Here is a 23041-nt window from a genome sequence, read left to right as displayed (position 1 = left end):
ATGATTGTGGGTGTTTGGAGGAGGAGTAAGAGCAGCATAGCAGGGTGTTGGCAGCGATAGCAGAAGGTGTTGGAGCAGGATGAATGAAGTTGGTAAAAGGTGGAAGAGTTAAAGGGGCCCATGGATGTAGTAGAAGGGTGGCATATAAGGAGTGGTGAAAGATAATAAGCGGGCAGAAGGAGAGTAAGGAGGAGATAAAGGAGAATAAGGATGTGGAGGTAGAGGAGCATGAGGAAGTCAAAGGTAGGGACAACAAGAACAATTGTGGAGTTTATGTTTTATTTTTATTTGATTTAGTTGCACGCAACTTTTCAAATCATTGTTACAAAAATACATACAATCACAATTTCTTATATTACATCGAAAATCAATCATAAAATGAAACCTTCTTAATTAATTAGAGTACAGGTTCTTCAAATCAATACATTTTAAAATTCAGTCACAACCACTCAGTAGTTGATTAATTATCATAATAACCCAAAATCATATACCATTGATTTGCAAAACCAGGCAAACAACAACAGTGAAGTATTAAATATCGTCCAGACTAATCTGTTCTCTACCATTAGTCATAACACATGCTATTTTTTACATTTCCTTTACAGGGAAAGGAGGGACGGGGTGTGTAGTTCCCTTAAAGTACGCAACACTTGCTTCATTCTCTCTTCTCTCAGTATCTTTAGCAGCCTCCTCTATGATATCTTCCCCTTGTCCTCTCGTGTGGTCTTCTTCAGCCTTCTACTGACTCTTTTCTCCACACTTGTTCTTGTAGCTATGCCTGTATTGCTGACAGAAGAGAACCTTCGTCCAGAAATGCTCTAAGTTGAAGGCAGAAAATAAGTTGGCTCGGACCAAAGGAACCAATATGAGCATATTCCTTAGACACTTGTTTTTTCATTAGACACTTATTTGTTCACTGAAGCACAGCTAAGTCAATTCACATCTAGAAATATGGTGACAGGTGTGATGCACTTTATGGACTCTGTAGGGAGATTTTCTAAACTTTTTTGGCAGAGCAGACCGATTCACAAAGGGCATCAGAATGAGCGAATCTTAGATGCGCTCATTCAGATGACCTTTTTCCCCACTTTGCGCATTTGCACAAATCAGGGGGCGTTTCTGCACATTTAAAAGCCCATCCCGAATTCACAAATGGGATGCCCTTTTAAATGTGCGGAAATGAGGGTCCTTCTCGCTGCTCCTGTTCTGAACAGGAGCAGGGGTGGTGCAAATCATCGCAGGGCCATTTATGATTGGTAACAACCAAGAATCATGTATTTGAGATGAGTGTGATGTCCACAACGAACAGATTCTATTAGATGCAATTGATGTCCCAACATTTTATCTTACTTGGGGAACATTCCAACTAGCCCTTAACAAAGAAATTATTCAGTGGAAATAACACTCCTTGCAGTTGGACTCCTCTCAATTCTGGCAAAACTATTTTAAGCAAAATGAAACTTGCTTTGTTTAACCATACCCGGATACTTCTCAGGAAAGCAGAAACATTTTGCTCCTCCCTGCATGTCACAAAGAATATTTGCTCACATTATTTATTTATTTTGCATAATAATATATCGCTTTTATCCAAAGCACTGAACAAATAGAAAACAACGGTACATCAAATATGAATCATGAAAGAAAACAAGCATGGTCCAAAGTAATAGTACACGTGACTATTCAACAAAAAGTGGTCAGTAGCAAATGAATTTTTAGGCATTTTTTTTAAAATGACCTAAAGAAGAACAGGATCGAATGTCAAAGGTTAAGGGGTTCTGTAGTTTGGAAACAAGAAGTTGAAATGAAGGAAAGCGTGAGGAAGCACAAAAAGGGGGGGGGGAGACAGCCAGAAGACATTTTGGCGCTGACCAAAGTTCTTTAGTAGGGTGATGAAGAGAAATGAAAGAACAAAGATAAGAAGTGTGCATACTTTTGAAAACAAAGCACAGAAATTGATTCTCAAATCGCTGTTTAATCAGAAGCCAATGAAGACGAGTCAAATCAGTAGTAACTTTGGAAGAAAACGGTAAACCAACCAAAATCTTTTCTGCAGATTGTAAAATAGAGCATAGAGGAAAACGGGAGTAGTTAGGAAGACCTATGCAGAGAGAGCAGACATAGTGTACACGCAATAGAACAATACTTTGTTGAAGAGTTTTAGTTGATGCAAAGATAAGCAAATGACAAATTTTGTGATATTAAAAAGTTGAAAACAACAACATTGGGCAATGACTGCAACCTGAATGTGTAATAAAACAGAAGAATCAACAATAAAACCAAGATTGCGTGCCTGGTGAGAAATAGGAAGCTTGGGAGGTGGGGGTAGAGATAAAAGAAGCTGGAGGAATCCTAGAAGAAGGAGGAAAAATTAGAATTACAGTTTTTTGGGGGATAAGACAGAGAAAGCGGGAAGACATCTAGGATTTAATGGAATCATTAAAAGAGGAAAATATAAGCAGAAACTCTATGATATCATCATAAAGCTGAACAATGAAGCCATGACCTGAAATTAAGGACGCCAAGGATAATGTATACAGTGTAAATAAAAGTGTACAAAGAATCAAGCCCTGAGCAACACCATTGGGGAGAGACAAGGAGTGGGAACAGGAACCCTTCCAAGAAATAGTAAATGAACAATTAGACAGATAGGAAAGAAACCATTGCAGAGCAGTGCCCGAAAGACCAATAGAAGAATGAGTGGGAAGCAGAGTAGGCTGATGAACTGTGTCAGATGCTGCACTAAGGTCAAGCAACACCAATATGCAAGACACCTTAAGATGTCAGGCATGAAGAATTGAATTTGAGACAGAAAGAAATGTGGTTTCAGTTGAGAAACCAGGTCGAAAGCTAGATTGGTAAAAGGGACGCAGATATTGGGTGTTAAAATAGGAAGAAAGGAGACTGTACATAAAGAAATTGGATTACACTGTGAGGGTTCTGTAAGGTCTAAAGACAGTTTTGTAAGTAGAAGAATAATAGTAGCTACTTTTAACCGAGAAGGAAACTAAACAGAAGATAAAGAAAGATAAATAAGAGTAAGAACTGGAGCAAAAAGCAGGACACCAGATTTAGATAAAGAAGCAAGAAAAGGGTCTGAAGGAGCAGCAGTAGGGTGAGTTTGGGAAATTGAAGGGATAAGATTCCACTCAGAAATGGGCATGGAGAGGAAAATGATTCATCAGGAACAGAACAACTAAGAATGATGGGATCCTTCATCACAGAAACAGTAGAGATGTTGTGATGTAATATAAGTATAATCGTTTTGATTTTTGTCATAAGGAAATTAGTAATGCCATCAGGGATAAGAGTAAAAATAGTAGAAGGATCAGAAGTGGGAGGGACAAGTATTTTGTTAAGGGGAGAAAAGAGAAATTTAGGAGAATTAAACTGAGAATGAATAAGTGCTTGAAAGTACTTTGCCTTAGCTTGTTTGAAAAAGTGAAGAAAATAATTGATCATTTGATGTAGATATATTTTTCAGCCATTTGCTCTCAGATCTACACAGTTAGATGCTTTATAGTTTTAAAGAGCCAGAGAAGCAAGGGATTGAGGCCTACCTTTGGTTTAAATTCAGATGGGACACTAGAAGTATACAGGTGAAACAATAGCTCAGTGAAAGTTACTAAAAAGACAGTTGATATCTGGGGAAAGGAAATTTCCAAAGGATCAGAGAAATATCAAGAAATAGAAGAAATAAGAACAGATGGGCCAAGACTGCAAATATAATTTCGCAAGTAAGCAGTAGATGAAGATGAGTAGAAGGGAGCAGTAGCATGGGGGAGCAGAAATGATGAAGACATTAGAAAAGGATCAGCAGATGGAATGACGTGTATGGACAGAGTCAACAAGTGCGAGATGTGGAGAAACAAACACAAGATCAAGAGTCCCCCCTTTGGTATGTGTGGAAGGTGAAGGGATTAATTGAAGATTATAGGCTAAAGTAGAGCAAATCAAAGGTTAGAGAAGAAGATCAGATTAGGGAAGATAAATATTAAAGTTCCCAGCAACAATAACAGACAAGACAAGGGGAGAAATTAAGGATAACAGTGAATCAAAGTCATCCTCGAAGGCCCAGAGTGGGCCTGTAAAATGGTAAATGACTAGAATAGAAATGGAGCATGGATAATGAATGAAAGAAAATGATATTCAAAAGAGATAAAAGAAGGAGAAGGAGAAGGAGAAGGAAAAGTAGTAGGAGCAGTAATCGAGGGCAGAATAAGAGACCAGTGCTGCCACCACGGTGTATTCATCTGTGAGAGTGAGAAAAGAATGAAGAAGTGGACATTTGAGCTGCCTGTGAACTGGTGTCAAAATGGCAGCTTTGCAGACATTGTGAAGTATTACATGTTTTTCTCCAGTTTCTGTGCTCTAAAATTCCTTTAAGCTATTGTGATACTGCTCCTAAACTTGTTAGAATTACGTCTTCTTGGGGGATAAGGCTCACTACAATATATGAGGGCAGGGCCTGCCAACCCACTGAACAGTAAAATGTGAATTCGATTTTCAGGGTACCTAAAATCAATATATATGAGAACAAAATGCATGTAATGGATTTCAATGGAGATTATTAGCAATGTTGGGTAGTTAATATGTAAGCCTGCCTAAATGTTATTATTCATTGGGTTGACAGGCCATCCTTATATGTACTGAGATTGATGTATAAATAAGCAAATGTATTCAGTAATGCACATTTCACATACAATCTCTTTTCTCTTCCAGGCCGTCCAACGGTGCCTCACTGCTGCTATGGCTTTTGTATCGATTTGCTGATTAAACTTGCACGTGAAATGCATTTTACATATGAAGTTCATCTTGTTGCAGATGGTAAATTTGGCACCCAGGAGCGGGTAGGTTTCTTTTTTTTCCCAGTTCTTAACTTTTATTGAGATTTTGAAGGCATATAAATAATAACTTAAAAAGCCTAGAGTGAGAACTAAAATCACAATGAAAGTGATTCTGTTGGTTTAAAATCGAAGTAGCACAATCTGGAACTACTTTAAAAGGTAAAAAATTGTGGTTGAAAGACATTCATCCTCTAATAAATGTATTACATTAGAGTGATACAAGGGCTTTCATATTGCATGACTATTTTCTATACTCTTCCATGTTTTTTTTTTCAATGTTTATTTATCCATTATTCTAACAGAAATGTACAAACAACGAATATTTACACAGTAATGTAAACGGTAAGGAAGGCTCATTTCACCATTTTTTTTTAAAAAAGGAGTGAAAACAGTAACATAATTAAAAAAGTGAATACACTTATCTACATGTGGGAGTACTCTGTCAGTGTCGATTCTATGAGCTGTGCATCAGAATCATAAACAAAAGTTCATCTGAATAGTCCAACTCGCACCTATTGTTCAGAATGTATCATCGCAAAGTAAATGCAAAACAGACATATGATATATCACTATATTAAATAGAATTCAACCATCTGCTTCAGGGCAGCATCAAATCAGAGGAAGACCGCAGTACATCAACAAATACACTCAGGCTTTTAACTCTGGTCCGGGGACCTTACCCCCATTCCAGCACATTGAACATGTGATTATTGCTATTAGCAACCCAGGTTGCTATTCCGGTAAGCCAGCGTGCTAAGAGCAAAGTATTTTGTTTGAATGAACGGGATGCCTCTCAGCATTCCGTTCATTCAAACAAACAAAATACTCACTAAATATGGCCACCATGGATCAGGAAGACCATGACGAAGTCCATGGCGGCCAGCCGGGACAATGGGAGGAGGCAGCAGCAGCAGTGGCGGGTGCCACAGTAATCAGGTAAGCGGGGCTGTGGGGGGATTACAAATAAGAAGGGAAGGGAGGGTGGGGTGAAGATGGCAGGGCAGAGGAAGAAGCCATCAGGTTGCTCAGAACACGGCTTGGATTGGTAAATTCAGCTGGAGATTCAAGCAACCTGATTGGTTTCTCCCCCCACCCTGGGTGCTAATAAACAGTGTCATCCTCACCAAATTCTGTATTCCAGATTGTAACTTCCCTCTCAGTTACCCATTTCACCATATCTCTATACCACATACGACCCGCGGGCCAAGTGCGGCCCGGCATGTTGTTATATCTGGCCCGCTAGGGTTAAAGACTTTCCTAATGGAGGGTGGCCCACAAGCAGCAATGGCCGCCCTCCATTAGGAAAGTCTTTTTTTTACCTTGGCAGGCCCTGGAATAATACTGATCCTAATTGGTTCAGTGCACACGCGCATTACATAGCTCTTGTGTTGTGAGTTACGTAGTGTGGGTGTGCTGAACCAATAGAGGGCCAGCACTGTGGCTGGAGTGGCCCATAAGGCTTGTTGCCGGAAGAAGGGGCCAGTTCGTAGGCACACCAAGTTCAGTTCTTCGTCCCCCTCAAGGCCAATACCAGTCATGCAGGCTTTCTTGCAGCCCGTCCTTGACCCGGGAAGTACATAGTTGGTGTGGGGGGTGCATGTTTTAGCCTTGTGTGGTGCAATCTGTCTCATGGGTGTCTCCAGGGTGTTGGTGTTTGTGCTGAATGGGGGATGGTGTCCGGGGACTATTTTATGATTTTACTTTACGCTGGCGTAGATTCCTGATTTTTGTTTTTCCAGTGCGCTGTTTTTGTGAAATGCATTTAACCTGCTGCAGTTTTAGTCATGTACGATTAGGTCACTGCGTGCAAGTGCCCTCTCGCCAACTGGACCATAAGGCATTTTATTTTATCTGTTTTTCATAGTACCACTACGTAGTCGGGATACATTTTAAGGTAAAAGTTCTGAAATGGCACTCGTGAAACAATCAAATCCTGCCACAGTACCCAGCGGCATTATACCTCAACAGTAGAAAATGCATCAGAAAAATAAGTGTTGTTAGATACTGTGACGCACACTTCAATGCAGAGACGTTGCTTGGTGGGGTGAAGCAAAGCCTCTCATTTCACGAGCAAGAAGGTGTCATGTAACAGGATATTTTGAACAGGAACAAATCGAGTTGCATTAAAAAGAAAAGGTGGTGAAAAACCTTTACTGGGGGCCGAAGCCTTATCTCTATACAGATACCCATCCAACCCCGTGCTGAGAGGTGTCCGTGCCATCATTAAAAGCTGTATTGCTGCCAGTAACAGGAAAGCCGCACTGCGGGCACTGTAGGGAACTTTTCCATGAAAGTATGGCAGCCCATATGGGAAGTGGCAGCACCCACCCATTAACAGTATACCCGCCCTGCTGACGAGAACTGACAGCACTGTGCTATTGCATCAGCTGATAAGAGCGGCGGCTGCCATGTTAGCCACTCTAGAAAACACTGCTGTCATATTGATAATATAACTTTGCTGCTGGTGAGTGCCTGCACTAATGTCCAGTCTGGGCTATAGACAGTATACCTGCCAGCAGAGAAGTGTTGGGACTGTCCTTCTAAGGTTTAGCAGCCCTGCGGAACCGTGCCAGTTCTGTGCCATTAACAGTGGAACAGGCCTGGTCATAAGTGATGGAACTGGACCATCAGCCCCAGTACAGCAGCCTGCTGCCAAGTAACGGTACTGTGCGCTATCATTAAGCGCAGCTCTGATTTGAAGTGAAAGTACTCCTCCAATGTTAAAAGTGAAGACGATCACCACACTTTCTGTTTCCCCCAGTTATCTGCCATTAAACTTGCCTCCCGAGCCCAATACGTAGCAGTGAGAGGAGGTACCTGAGGTGGGGGCACATGAAGACCTGCTCTCCAACCTTGATTCTAATGTCCCCGCTGTCCTCATCCTACTCAATCTCTCTTCTGCCTTTTGACACGGTCAACCATGCCATTCTGCTCAACCGCCTCCGTGATAACCTGTGTATCACTGATCAGGCCCTGGCCTGGCTGACCTCTTTCCTTTCTGACTGACCCTGTTAGGTCAAACTTGGGTCCTTCCTATCCTCTATCTCACTCTCCACTTGCGGGGTTCCCCAGGGGTCTAACCCCTGTCCCTGGCTCTTCAACCAATACCTGGCACCCCTCGCCCACTGCATTGCTTCTCTCTTTTCCAATTTTCAGTGCCATGCGGATGACACTCAGATTGTTTTTAGGCTCCCCTCGGCCACCTGCTCGCCCTCCCTCATCTCTGACTGTCTGCAATCCAGGAGTGGTATGCCACCAATGACCTCTGCCTCAACACCAGTAAGACAGAGATCCTTCTCATCAGCACTCCTGCACCTTTCTTTCCTGTCACTCAATGGCCGGCCTGCCTTGGCCCCCTTCCTGCTCCCACCTATGAGGCTAAGAACCTCAGGGTCATCTTCGACTACACGGTTTCCTTTTCTCCACACATCGCTGACGTCTCTAAGAAGTCAAACTACCAACTGCACCTCCTCAGGGGTATTCTTCCTTTCCTCTCCTTCCCCCAGAAGCTCACTGTCTCCAGAGCTCTGGTTTTCTCTAGGCGGGACCACTGGAACAGCCTCTTTCTAAATCTACCTGAGTCTACTCTCTGCCCTTTGTAACTCATCCAGAACAGGACTGCAAGACTTGTCATTGGCCTCAAACCTAGGGATCGTATCTCTCCTGCCCTGAAATCTCTTCATTGTTTCCCAGTCTCTGCAAGGATTAAGTGCAAGACCCTTTGGATTGTCCACAAGGCCTTCTGGGGACTGGGTCGGCAATACCTTCAACTCTCCCTCCAGAAAAATACCTGCTTACTCAAGCTCTTCACTCCTCTACCTCCAACTCCCTCAGGGTCAGTTGCTTCTCCAAGCAACAAGTTGGTGGTAGATCTCTTTCTTTGGCTATGGTCTCCCTCTGGAACAGCCTCCGTGCCTCTCTGAAACTCGAGGAGTACCATCGTCGGTTCCGGAAGCATCTCAAGACCTTCCTCTACTTCTGTCTTCTCTCTTCCTCTCCCCTGCTGATCTCTGTCTGTTTCTGCACTGGTCTCCTGGTTACCCTCTGTATTCGGGTCCAGATCCCTGCCCACCCGTCTGCTTACCCGGACTGCCTCCTGGCAACCCTTGCACTTGGGTCTGTATCTGCAACCCTACAGTCCCCTTACTTGCATTTATCTGACACCCGTTGTCTGCGCTTAATTATTGCACTTGCCACCTGCCCACCGCACTTCCTGTTGATATTTTAACTTGTGTTCAGCACTTTCCACTCCTCCCCTGCCCCTTGCACTTTCCCCCTTACACCCCCCCTGCACTTGCGCGTTATCAATGTCACTGGGCCTGGTAAGATTGCTGTGTTTTATTGTTTTTTCCTTCCTTGTACCCCTCCCTTGCCTCGTTGCACCCTGAAAACGTATGTATTGGCGCGATATAAATACACTCTCATATCATATCATATCACGCATGTGGTTAGTCGCAGAAACAAGAGGCTCTTATTTGTGAAGCCTGGAAGGGGTCTGGTCCTTCCCACCTAGGCCTCCACGCAGCCTCATGTCATGTTCGGCACGTGCTGTGTGCGCCCCTCCCATTCTCTGTCACCTTAGCTAGTTATAAGGTTGCACAGCACATTGCAAGGTCAGCACGGCCTTTCTCAGAGTGGATTTTGAGTGGATTTTGTAAAAGACTGCCTGATGGAGATTTGCGAGGCTGTGGATCTGCGGCATCTTGTAGACATGGATGACAATGATTACAGCCAACTGAATATGCAATGTAAGGACATCCAATTCTTTTCAGCTGCCCTTGATGAGAACACAGATCCAAGTGACACAGCCGAGCTCTTAATTTACATTTGTGGGGTCAATAACGAATTCAAAGTATTTCAGGAACTGGCTTCCCTGGTTTCTTTGCATGGCAGAACTACTGGTGTTGACATTTTTTATGTTTTTTAAAAACTCATTGATGATTTAAATTTGCCATGGGATAATTTGGTAGGTGTGACCACTAATGGGGCCCCAGCATGATCGGAGAGCAAAATGGTTTTATTGGCTGCTAGAAAAGACACTTGGGGGAGAAGCCTGTTCATTAAAGAAATTATCATTGTATTATTCACCAGGAGGCATTATGTGCATAACATTTGCAATTCACAGAAGTCATGGACAGTTAATTTTATACGTGCACTCTCTTTAAATAACAATATCACACTAAAGTTTTCTGGCTTAGTCGTGGCAATGTTCTGAAGCAATGCTTTGCTTTACGACATGAAATAAAAGCATTCCTTGGTGAAAAGGGAATGGACACTTCTGTCATGCAAGATATTGGGCCTAATTACAAGTGAGCCGGTCCGGATTTAACGATGCCGGTAAAACCGTACCAGCACCGTTTTCCGGACTGGCTAACTACAAGTTCTGCAGCCTTATGTCGCTACACACGCCAGGACTGACATAGCGGGCGTAACGCCACCGGCCACAAATGGACGTGGAAACACCAGCGCCATTACTGCATGGTGGGTGCCAGTGTTTCTGCGGTCCCCATTCCCGTGGACTCCTATACACGGGAATGGGGAGTAACGGAATGTCGGCGCCGGAATTAACGGAGCACCGGGGCTGTAATGCCTCGGTAATTCCTGCAAGTCCAGCACCGGTAATTCCCCAAAGGTCCGGCGGCAGCCTGCCGGTTTTACTGGCATGGCTACCGCAGGACTCATAATGATGCCCATTGTCTGCGTCGCTGACTTTGCTTTTCTGACTGACATGACGGGCCATTCGAATGACTTCAATTTAAAGTTGCAAGGAGGCCAGGATCTAATCTCGGATCTGTTTGAGACTGTTTGTGCTTTGGAAGTAAAGTTAAGAATTCTGACAGTCCAACTGGAGAAAGAGATGTTGGTACACTTCCTTGGATGTGCAGAGGCTTTCCCCCACGATAAATATATAGTATTTCATCGGCATATGAAGGTCCTGACTGTTTTTGGGAATCGTTTCACACAATTTAAATCCCAGTGAGCCTCTTTTAAATTGTTTGTTTTGTTTTGTTGTGTTTATTTGTTTATTATTTATAATGCGTGCCAGACCCAGGGGTTACCGGGAGCAACAGTTACAAGATAATGCGAAGCTTAGTTACAGGAAGTCAAAATATGATGCATGGATTACAGACAGGTAAAAATTGCCATTTACAGATATTATATACATTATATACAAGAATGTGATAAAAGTCCCTGTAAGGTGGCATGTGTTGGGTCACGAAAATGCAATACAAATTCTTACAATGCCAAAATGTACAGAGGTGTTTACAACAGTCGTGTCCTGAGGGCACCCGGAAAGGATTACAGCTAGTGGTAGGCATTGGCTACAGTTCAGTGGGTGTCAAGTGAGTTAGTAGTCGTTAGCTTTCAACCATCGGATGGTATTGGTTCTGAAGTTGGGATAGGGTTTTTCTGATCTCAGTGTAGGAGGCAAGGAATTCCAGAGTTTAGCCTCTTTAACAGGGAAGCTATTGCCTCCGATCGTGGTAAGTTTGAATTTAGGGATGGACAAACGGTCCATATTTATTGATCTGGTGGGTCTTGTGGAGGTCTGTCTGTGGAATCTCTCAGAGAGGTAAATAGGGGCGGCGTTATTGAGGGATTTATGGGTGAGTGACAAGGTTTTTAGGAGGATTTTGTCCTCGGTTTGGAGCCAATTATTTTGTCGTCTATTCTCAGAAATGTGATTTCTTTTAGAAATGCCTAGTGCTGCTCTAAGGGCATTGGGCCTCATTCCGGGTTTGGAGCTAACCATGGAGTAATTAGCTCCATGGTTGCCTCCAAAACCGTCCCAAATCCGGCATGGTGAATGGAGTAATTACCGGTCCATTTCAGGGTAGGAGAGACCAGTAATTCCCCATTCACCTTTTGCCCTTCCCCATTCCCATTTCTGGCCCAGAGGGCTCAATGGGAATGGGGAAGGAGGTAATTACGGCACCGTAAATTACGGTACCGTAATTACCTCCGAAGTACCTTTGCGGGTCCCGTACTTAACTCCTGCTAAAAGCAGGAGGTAAGGAAGGACCTGCAAAGGGACCTCGGAATACGGAGGTAAGGGATTACCGGCATCAGCACCCTTACCGGTGCCGGTAATTCCTTACCTCCTACCTCGGAATGACCCCCATTGTTTTGTAAAGTTTGTATTTTTCTGATGATAGAACTGTTAGAGCCTATGTACAGGGCATTGCAGTAGTCCAGCCGGGACAAGATAAGTGCTCTGGCCAGGGTGATACAGCTATTGTTGGAGAGAAATGGCTTGCCTGTTCTTATGAGTTTGCACGTATAGGCCACTGAAGATGCTAACGTGTTGACCTGTTTGGAGAATGAAAGAGCAGAGTCGAGATAAAAACCTAGTGTTTTTACCTCATGTGCTACCTTAATGCAGTTGCCATCGATTATGAATGACACATAATCGGGTCCCAGTTTTTTTAGGTTGAAGCGGGTGCCCAAGATGATGAGTTCTGTTTTATCATTATTCAGGCATAGACCGTGCATGGCCATCCATGCCTGGATGATGATTTACACTCTGTTCACCAAGGCCAAATCCTTTTCATAATCCACTGAAAGTGGGAGGAGGATCTGGGTATCATCTGCATAGTTAGTGTAGGTGATACCAAGATGATCCAGATCATCGAAGAGGGGCTTGGTGAATATGTTGTACAGTGTGGGTGAGACACAGGATCCCTGTGGGACACCGCAAGTGATAGGTATTGGATCTGCAGCGGCAGAGGGTGAAAAGACCCTCATAGTTCTGCCACTGAGGAAAGATCTTATCCATGTTACAGCGTCCTTCGAGAAGTGTGCTGCTGTGTCAAGATGGTTGCATAGTATTGTATGATCCACCAAATCAAATGCAGCTGAGAGGTCTAGGAGGAGGAGCAAGGCTGATTTGCCATTGTCTCTGAGCTCATCAACTTGGGTCGTGAGATCAATGAGGGCAGTCTCTGTTCCGTGTTGTGGGCGGAATCCTGACTGTCTAGCTCCTAGTAAGTGGTGTCATTCCAAATATTTTTGTATTTGCGTATAGGCCACCTTATCTAAAATCTTTATAAGAAAGGGGACTGTTGTAATGGGCCTGTAGTTGGTCGGTGTTGAAGGATTTAGCGTTGAATTTTTTAAGAGTGGAAGTACCCAAGATTGTTTGAGGTTAATGGGTATGGTGCTGGTGGTAAAAGAGGCGTTAGTAAACTTGGAAATGAAGGGAGATAGGTCTCGCGCGGCATCCTTGATGATCTGTACTGGGCAGAGATCGACCTGCCAATTGGATGGTTAGAGGGATAGAATGATTCTTTCCACCTCAAGGATAGATACTTTGGAGAAGTTAAATCGGATAGGTTGGGTTTCAGGTGTTTTACAGCTGTTTTGGGTAATGGTGTGTTCTTTAAAGAATTTTTTTTTTGGGAGATTTTATTTTGTAACATTGGCCAAGGCATATTTGATGTCTCTGCACCATTTTCCATCTTTGTTACATGTGTCTGGTATGGTGATGGCGGTCTCTAATTCTTTAAGGATAGTGAATAATTCTTTCATATTGGAGTTAGCTTGGGAGATCCGAGTGTCATAGGAAGCCCGCTTACCTAAGCAAAGTTCTTTTTTGTAGAGGGATGAGATTTTAGAGAGCTTTAATTTGTTAATTTCGAAGGTAGTAGTTTCCTGGCAGCTTCACAATTTCTTTTTTGTTGTCTTAAGTTTTTTAAGAAAGGTGTGAACCATTTGTTCAGGTGGCTTTTTGGTTTACTGGGTCTTAGTTTAAGATGGGCTATCTGGTCCAAGGAAGAGGCCATAATTGTGTTGAACTCCTCAACCAGGCTTTCTGGGTCAGCACTGTCAGGAAGTGCGTTGAGGGTGGGGAGTAAAGCAGGGATAAGTCTATCCGCTGTAATGCTCTTTTTATTTCTGGTAAGAGTGAGAGGAGCTATGGGGGAGGAGCGGGTAGGGGTCTGTTAGTGGAGAGTGTAAATGACAGTAGGGATTGGTCGGTCCATGCTAATGGTGAAATAGAAAGGATATTGGCATGGCAGTTGTGGTCAGCAACCCAATCTAATATTCTACCTTTGTTATGAGTGGGGATAGTACTTCTTTGGGTGAAGCCTAATTCTACTAGTGTATTGGCTATTGTTAAGGCAGACAGATCCGAAGGGTCGTTGAAACCCAGATTAAGTTCACCTAATAGTAGTGATTGCGTTGAGCTTTTAAGGTTGTTAGCTAGGATTGTGTTAATGTCATCCTCAAATGTCCCGATTGGGCCCGGGGGCGATATATCAGGTGTATATTAAGGGTTTGAGAGTTAATCAGCGGCACTTTGACTGACAGAGCTTCGCATGATTGAACATCATGGTTTTGCAGACCCTTTCTCTGCTGATGTTGCAAATGTGCAGCCTGAACTTCAACTGAAAGTGATTGAACTTCAGTGCTGTAGTGCCCTTAAAAATAAACAAATAGAGATGCCTGTATTAGCTTTTTACCAGTCTCTGAACACTGCTCAATTTCCCAATCTGTCCCGGGAAGCATTAAAGATGGTGTCTGTGTTTAACCGTACTTACATTGGTGAGAATGTTTTCGCTCAGTTGAAATTGCATAAATCCAGTCTAAGGACAAGACTCACTGACCACCATCTCCATGCTATTGTGCAGTAGGCAATTCATCACTGGAGTCTGAGATCCAGAAAATGACATCTGAGAAAAGCTGCAATGTTTCTCACTGAATGTGTGAAATGTTTCAGTGCAGTATTTTCCTCCTGAATCATTTGCCAATGTTGTCTACTATTGCCAATGTGTCCTTATATATAAATAAATGGTGGAAATGGAAAATGTGTAGGACATTTAAGTTTGAAATACAAATAAAGACTGGTACACCTGAAAAGGTATTCTTTTTCCATGTGTTTAATAAAAATTGGGGGTTGAAAAAGCCTCCTGCCATGTCCCGCCGACCTCCCCTCCCACATTTACTTTTCAGCCCACTATAGGCAGCAAGTAAGGTGCTTTCGGCCCTCTGGCAGAATCAGTTGTGCACCCCTGCTCTAGATCATGCTTCCAGGGGTTTGGAGGCAGATTATTTCCATTGTCATGCTATTTGATGTTTCGTCAGTGTAATGCCTGAGGTTACATGTATGCATAAGCTTGTGCTTCTTTTTGATGGGTGTTAGACACAACAAACAGACATTAATGGCCAAGCCAAGTACCTAGCCAGAATATCTTTTCAAAGTCCTAATTACACCATTCCAAAATATGGAAACCTGTGAGCACTCCCACCAGAAGTGAATGTATGTTGCATGACCATATGCACTCCTCTGACATCCATTATCAGTGCAGGCTTGCATTTTCTGAAGCAGGGCCTGAGAATTAAAAGCACTCTGTAAACATTTGAAGTGTAATAGTTTAAAGTGTATGTTAAAAGAAACCATGCCCATGTTCATGCATTCTCTTTGCCATTCTATATCTTGCAGTGAAGGACCTAACTCGACCTCCCATCTACTGTGCCCACTATTAACCACACTTGTGTCATTAGGGGAACACACCCTGTAACAGTGGTTCTATTGAGTATATGTACTGGAGGCTCATCAGGGAATAATGGCCACACTTTCCTGTTTTGTGCAGATAATTCTGCATATGTGAGGAAGAACGTATAGTCCACATTCAGCCCCCATACAAAAGTAATCAAAATCTTGTAACTGCCCCTGTGATATCATTTCCCCAGGTCCTAATGGTTGAACCAGGCCTCATCCTCTTCCCTAGCTTAGTTTGTTTTTTCTGGCAAATGGCCTTACCTAAACCACAGAGCGATTGACTATACATGTTTCTATAGCCCCTTGTTTTGGCATACTTAATCCAAATCAGATGTATAGTCTTTAAATGGGTATGTAGTAGTTGCTAGTGGATCATTGAGGAACATTCAGTAGTTGAATAGGTTCTATCGAAAGCCAACAAACATTTTGTTACTAAGTCATACCCATTCTCCTCAAACCAGAGAACAATATATTTTAATAAAGTCTAAATCTCTGGTGAACCAACCCCACCATCAGTATATGACAACTTCAGCAGACGTAGACCTATTATTGGTGAGTTATCTGTTCAGAATTGGCAAAGTAAGAGAGATGAGGTAGCATTATCATTTTAGATAAAGAAGTCCTCCTAAGCAATGACATTGGAAACCTTAACCAACACTCTACTAGTTTATCCAATCCCTTCAAGGTTTCTAGAATATTGCGCCTCATTATGAGTCCGGTGGAAGCCATGCCGGTAAATACCGGCATGGCTGTTGCTGGAGTCATAAATTTACCGGCACCCGACAATGGCCAATTACTGGGGCATTCCGGCCCATTGCCGAGTGCTGGTAATTATTCGTCCCCATTCCCATTTGAGTCCCATTGGACTGAATGGGAATGGGGGGGTCAGATGCACCGGCACCATTCATGAATGGTACCGGTGCATCCGTCAGGGTCTGCTCGCGGGTGCCAGTACGCCCGCCTGTTTAGACCTGCCGAGCGAGAAGGCATCCGCGAGCAGAACTCGCAGTTTGCCGGTCCGGTAACAATGGTACCAGCAAGCTTTCTGGTACCATTGTTACTGGCAAGCTTGTAATGAGGCATTGAATTTACATACCTTATCCGAGCATGCACACACCTATTTACCAGGATATCTGAAGGGGTTCTTTGTGGTCATAATAAGTAACCTTTCTATTGTAGCAATCCCTGTTCTAGGTGGTGGATACCGGCATGATTTACCCCAATGAGTTTGTAAGCCAGAGACCATGCAAAATTCCTCTCGCTGATCTATATTAGGCAGGAAAGTTGATCCCGGAATCCACATATAAAACAGAATGTAATCTGCATATTGAGCGATGATGTGCACTTGCTCCGCCACATTGATACCCGATGTTATAAATGTTCTTTTAATTAAGCAGGCCAACGGCTCTGCCACCAACGTAAACATATGAGATGGCGTGGGTCATTAAAATTCAGGAAAGCAGGCAAGTACCCTGATCCAGTTCACGTAGTTCTCCACCAATCTCTTGAGCATGTTAAACATAAACAATCTATGTAGTCAAATCCTTTATGAGCATCTAGACTGGCTACTGCCCATTGGTTCAGCATTTCATCTGCATGCCTTCAAACACCAAAAAGTATGATCAAATATTAGACATTGGGCCTCATTACGAGGCGGGCGGAATGGGTTTAACGGTGCCTGTAATGGTGCCGGTGCCGTTAAACCCATTCCGCCCTATTACGAGGTTTCTTCGTGGGATCCGGAAAGAACGTCTGGTCAGACCAGATGTCCTTTCCGGGTCCTGCGAGGGGACCAGGGAGCTAACAAGGGGCCCGTTATTAACGGGCCTCTTGTTAGCTCCCGCCCAATTCCCATTGAGCCCTATGAGGGCTCAAGTGGGAATGGGGATGGGTAAATTGAATGAGGAATTACCGGGTCCTCCAAGGTTGGAATGGCCCAGTAATTCCTCATTCAAAGAGCCCGGACCCAGACCCGAGTTTGGAGGCAGCCATGCCGCAAATAGCGGCATGGCTACCTCCAAACTCCTAAAGACGGCCCATCGTACTTCTTTGAGGACGAAATCACACCTGGTCTTTGTGTATTAATATGGAAACCACTTGGGAAAGGCTACCTGCCAATAGTTTTGTAAGTATTTTGGTGTCAATGTTAATCATTGATAAGGGACTATGAGAACCACACTCAACTGGGACTTTTTCTGTATTGTGTATTAGGATGATTAGTGCCTCCCTCATAGCTTTAAGCAGAATTCCTCTCACCGGACTATAGTGCTAATAATTGGCTTGACAATAAAGTAGAGTAAGTACAGTAAAATGCAGCCAGCAAACCATCCCCCCTGGTGTCTTAAGCCTATCCAAATTCTTTTTTGCCCATGTAATTTCATCTCACTGGACAGAGAAAGTGCTGATCATGTTTTGATACATACAAGCTAATAAACATTACAAATATAACACCACAATTTTTCACATCCCTGAAAACAATAAAAACAAAAAAACAAAAAACAGTTCAAATAGATTCAAATAAAAATTAAATCCTAATACAATTCAAGAAATCTTCCCCATATTTTCTCAAAATATTGCAATTCCTTCTGTTTCGCATAAACCACATTTTCCATAGTTGCAATAGAATGCATTTCCGATATCCAATCTAACGATTTTGGCATAATTTGCGATTTCCATTACCGAAGTATCAACCTCTTCCCAGCAGTGCTCCTCTGAACAAGCACTTCCTTTGTGGCGTTGTAAGATCCTCCAGTAGATCATTACTTCCCAAAATCATTGTCTTAAAATCCAAATCTATGGCAAAACCAGCAAACACATGGTGCATATATCAGACCAGAATCCCTGAACTCTAGAACAATACCAGAACATATGTTCAAGTGTACCAACATCACACAAACATTTCCAACATGTATCTGAATCTACCATCCCCCTTTTCAACATTCTTTCAGGACTCCAATAAACACTATTCAGTATCTTTATCTGCCTTGATTTTCACTTAAATTCATAGAACAGTTCACACATTTCCATCCAACTTTCCTCAGAGATATCACAACCCAAACGATGACTCCATTATTCTCTTATTTTCACATTTTCTTTGTATTTCGAAACCATGTGTTTGTACACTCTACTCGCTATTCCTCCTTCCCCAGGCAACCTCCTAGCTGTAAAGACATCCAAATTCACATCGTCCCTCCATTTCACAATTCCAATACTTTTCCTCAATTGTCTATAATCAAAATCTGAATAATTTTCAATATTCCACTTCTCACTGACCTCTGCCCCCGACATCCAATGCCCATTTTGCCATAAATCACCAATCCAGCACACTCCTGCCAAAAACCACTCCACCCAGAATAATACCTTCCCTTTTTCTTTCACCGCTTCATTCATCCATATTGACACATTTGGAGAATGTAAAGCATCCAAACCCAAATATTCATGAATGGATTTCCAACATTTTCGCAAAAACTCAGTAATAGGATTCCTTCTACTCACAATATTTGTTGTAGTAAGGACAGCCCTTGGCAGAACTGGCCCCATCATCTCTGCCTCAGCAACCACCCATTCACTAGGTTCATCTAATAAAAAAGGCACCACAAACTGACTCGCAAAGGCCAAATGATAGGCACGGAAATTAGGCAAACCTAGACCACCTTTTGCTAATGGTAATTGAAGTTTCCAAAGCTGTAATCTAGGAGGTTTCTTATCCCATATGAGAGATTGAATCAGTTAGTCTAACTCCTTCCAATACGACATTTTTATTTCCAAAGGCAGCATACTAAGGACATAAGTGATTTTCGGAGTATCAGTCATTTTCAGCGCATTTGCTTTGCCCCATAGTGATAAACTCAATAGTGACCATTTCTCCAAACACATTTTCAGATCTTTACACACCTCATTCATATTCTCAGGAACCATATCCCCAACCAGCGGTGTCAGCCACACACCCAGATACCTCATTCTCTTCTCACACCATTGAAACCCCCATGAAGTAATAAACAACTTGCACCCATGATGTCAAAGGCATCACCTCAGATTTTGAACAATTAATCCTATATCCTGACACATCATAGAAATTACTTAATATCTCCAGCAATGCATGCATGGATCCATTTACATTTTCCAAAATCAACAATAGATCGTCTGCATAAAACCATATCTTTTGAACTACCCCTTGAATGCCAATGCCTCGTAAATCGGGACTCTGTCTTAGGGCAATTGCCAATGGCTCAATCGCTAAAACAAAAAGTAGAGGAGACAAAGGACAGCCCTGTATGGTGCCGCTCTGTTGCGGAAATGATTCAGATCGCAGACCATTAGTTTTTACATCACCCGTCGGTAGAGTATATAACAGGCGTACCCATGAAATAAAACCCTCTCCAAAATTAATTTTCTCCAAGACTGAAAAAAGATAGTTCCAATTAACCTGTCAAATGCTTTTTCCGCATCAAGTGAGAAGACGGCTGCATCTTCAGATGAGAATTGCGCATTATACAAAGTTAGCAGAAGATTCCGTACATTACTTGAAGCTTTACGATTTTTAATGAAACCTGATTGACTCAAATGGACTAGATCTTCCATTAGGTTTGAGATCCTTAACGCCAGTACCATTGCAAGAATTTTACAATCAATGTTGATCAAACTTATTGGATGATAATTTGCCGGAGAGTTACCATCTTTCCCCATTTTTAGAAATACTGAAATAGTTGCGTGAATAGTGGAAAGTGGCAGGAGACCCTCCTTTCTCGACCTAACATACGTGTCCTTCAATATATCAAGCACAGAATCAGGTAGAATCTTATAGAATTCTACCGGCAACCCATCTGGACCCAATGTCTTTCCTGTATTTAATTTGTGAATATCTAGTTTAATTTCCTCTAGAGAAATTGGTTTTTCAGTTGTCATTTTATTCCCATCAGAGATTCGTGGAACCGGAAACGACTGAAAAAAGGATTTCCCGTGACCCGTAACCTCCAACTCATTTTGGTATAAATTTGAATAGAAATCCCTGAACACATTATTTATTTCCACAGGATTGAATCTAACATTACAATCAGAGCCATAAATCGATGTAATGGACATTTCTGACCGTTGTTCACGTCACCTGTGTGCCAGCCAACGGTCACTCTTTTCACCATGTTCAAAGTAGGAGCACCTGAGCCCAAATAACTGCTTCTCAGCCCGATCATCAATAATCCTATTCATTTCTCTTTTTAAGTCACATAACTCTTCTTTTTATCTGAATTTGCTGGATTCTCCACCAAGACATTAGTCACCTCTTTAACGTACTTTTCCAAACTCAATTTTAACATCTCCATCTTTTTCCTCCTTCCACTTGACAATCCCAAAACCAGTCCCCTCATTGTACATTTAAATGCTTCCCAAACTACCTTAACATCTAACTCCCCAGTCAGATTTTCCTTCACAAAATGCTCCGCCTCCCCCGTAAGCTTGCCAACTATTTGCTCATCTTGTAGGATCGAGGTATTCATCCGCCAAGTGAAAGATCTACAGATTTCAAAATCAAGTTTCACTTTCATGGAGACAGGTGCATGATCTGTAATCACTATATTCCCAATTTCCCCTGCCACAACATTTTCAGTTATTTACCCACTTGTAAGGAGCATATCAATTCGTGAATATGTACAGTGTGAATTTGAATAAAAACTAAATTCTTTCAATTGCGGATTCATCCGCCACCAGCAATCTTTCAAATCATTCTCAGACCCTAACGCTTGAAAAGATCTATAATGAGGATCCCTCCTGAGATCAGTCCCACCATTACTTTGGTCTAATTCTGCATCCATAACCAAATTGAAATCCCCTCCCAGAATAACATTTGGGGAATCCATATCTTGAATCTGTTGTGCAACTTCCCTGAAAAAGGAACCATCATCAATGGAAGGCGCATAAATGTTACACAATGTCACTTTGCAACCCTGCATGTCCACCAACAAGACCAATATTCTTCCTTCTTTGTCTGATGTGCACTTTAAAATCTGAATTGGTGCACCTTTACGATTCAGTATTGCCACTCCTCTCAACCTAGAGGAATAGCATGAACCATACACACTACAAACCCATTGCTTTTGCAGGCCTCAGAGTTCCTCTCCCATCAGATTAGTTTCTTGCAAGTAACAAACATCACACTGCATGTCACCCAAATAATTGTAAACTTTTTGTCGTTTGTTCAGATTATTCAGACCGTTAACATTCCAAGATATCACACTCAAATCTTGCCTTTTTCGAATATCCATTTACTTCAAAATATCTTGAAAAATATTGGATGCGTGAAATTCCACTAGGAGAACAAAAAAACAAAAGAACAAATCCCCCCTCACCAATCGAACGTTGATAGCCAACACGTATACAACACAAAAACCTAAAATAAACAGCACTCCTCCCAATCTATCATTAGAACACTAAGTCTACATCATAAAATACACATCCCCAAATAAAGCGACCAAGAATTAAATGTATAACTCTTACCCCATTAATACCTCCTTAATATTTCAACAATAACACAAACAACTAAACACGCCATAAAATACACCCCAGCTAGAAATCACAATCAATAACTAAAGTATCTACCTCAAAATAAAAATGTTCTAAATTACAAGCCAAAATACCAATAACACTGTGCCACCAAACTTCAATGTCTCCCCATCCGGTAACTTCAACATGATGAGCCGACCCATCAATCACAACCCCAAACTTTTGAAAAGATGAACACATACACCTCGGCTATATACATAAACAAACATCAAACAAGTATATACCAAACCTTTGAAAGAATAAATATAATCATATTCCAATCCATAGCAATCTAAACGATACGACCCATGAGTAATAACAAGCCCACTAACAATAGCCACATACACATACACATACACCTAGCCTACCAATCACCCCTGCACAACTCATACTCTCTCATTAGTGAGTCTTGGAGAATACACAATATTATTCAGCCTGAAAGTAGATATAGCAAGCTTTCACATATCATGAGATGCAGAATTGTCAATAAGGAATAAGATCCGGTGCCTAATCTTTGCATATCCATTAATTGGTCTGGAACCCCATATTTGATATCCTTGTCATATTTCCTTGTAAACATTACTACAAACACACACAAGTGAATGCATTGCCGAGGATGACACAACACCTCCCGCCAACCAGTCCCCAAATATAGCCATGTAGTAGATATTTTCAAACAATGAAAACTCCAATCAGATAATTCTGCATAACCAAGAATTCTCATAAATTCAGCTCAAGATAGTACAAGAGGCATTCACCCACCCCTGACATATACCGTTTTGCATTCAACATGAGCCTTTTCACCACCGCAAACATGAAACACTCAAGAGATGACCTCCAAATGAAGTGACGTCATGAAGACCTCACTATGCATGTGACGCAAATGATGCAGGAGAATAGGTTGATTAAAAAGCAAACACCCAGTAGAGATAGTCATGTTGTAGTGAGGTCCTGTAATGACATTATCTGCCCACCTTTTTTCTTTCATGTTAAAACAATAAGTCAATCAGAACACATTGAAAGTCCATATGGAGACGTATGCATACTACATCTGCCAATATGTACCACGTTTGCAGTTCTAGGCCAATGAAGCACCATGGCTAATTATAACTGATCCATTTGTGCACGGAGCGTTTTGGGATGAATGTGTGCTGTACTA

General features: G+C 42.2%; 1 protein-coding gene across 13 annotated transcripts in view; it reads left to right on the top strand.

Moving 5' to 3' along the window:
- Nucleotides 1-23041, top strand: part of GRIN1 (glutamate ionotropic receptor NMDA type subunit 1) — a 1139664-nt gene that overhangs the window by 769379 nt on the left and 347244 nt on the right. For all 13 annotated transcript variants that reach the window (XR_011268541.1, XR_011268543.1, XR_011268542.1 and 10 more), the window contains one exon: nt 4720-4847. Coding sequence is in view for 9 of the 13 variants with exons in the window: in XM_069609856.1 (XP_069465957.1) it covers nt 4720-4847 (128 nt within the window). In the remaining 4 variants the exon portion in view is untranslated. The remainder of the gene's footprint in view (nt 1-4719; nt 4848-23041) is intronic.

The sequence above is a fragment of the Ambystoma mexicanum genome, chromosome 8, assembly GCF_040938575.1.
Source record: "Ambystoma mexicanum isolate Mex_15411 chromosome 8, UKY_AmexF1_1, whole genome shotgun sequence".
Classification (NCBI taxonomy): domain Eukaryota; kingdom Metazoa; phylum Chordata; class Amphibia; order Caudata; family Ambystomatidae; genus Ambystoma; species Ambystoma mexicanum.
The sequence above is the reverse complement of the archived record's forward strand: the minus strand, read 5'-3'. Positions and strand labels throughout refer to the sequence as shown.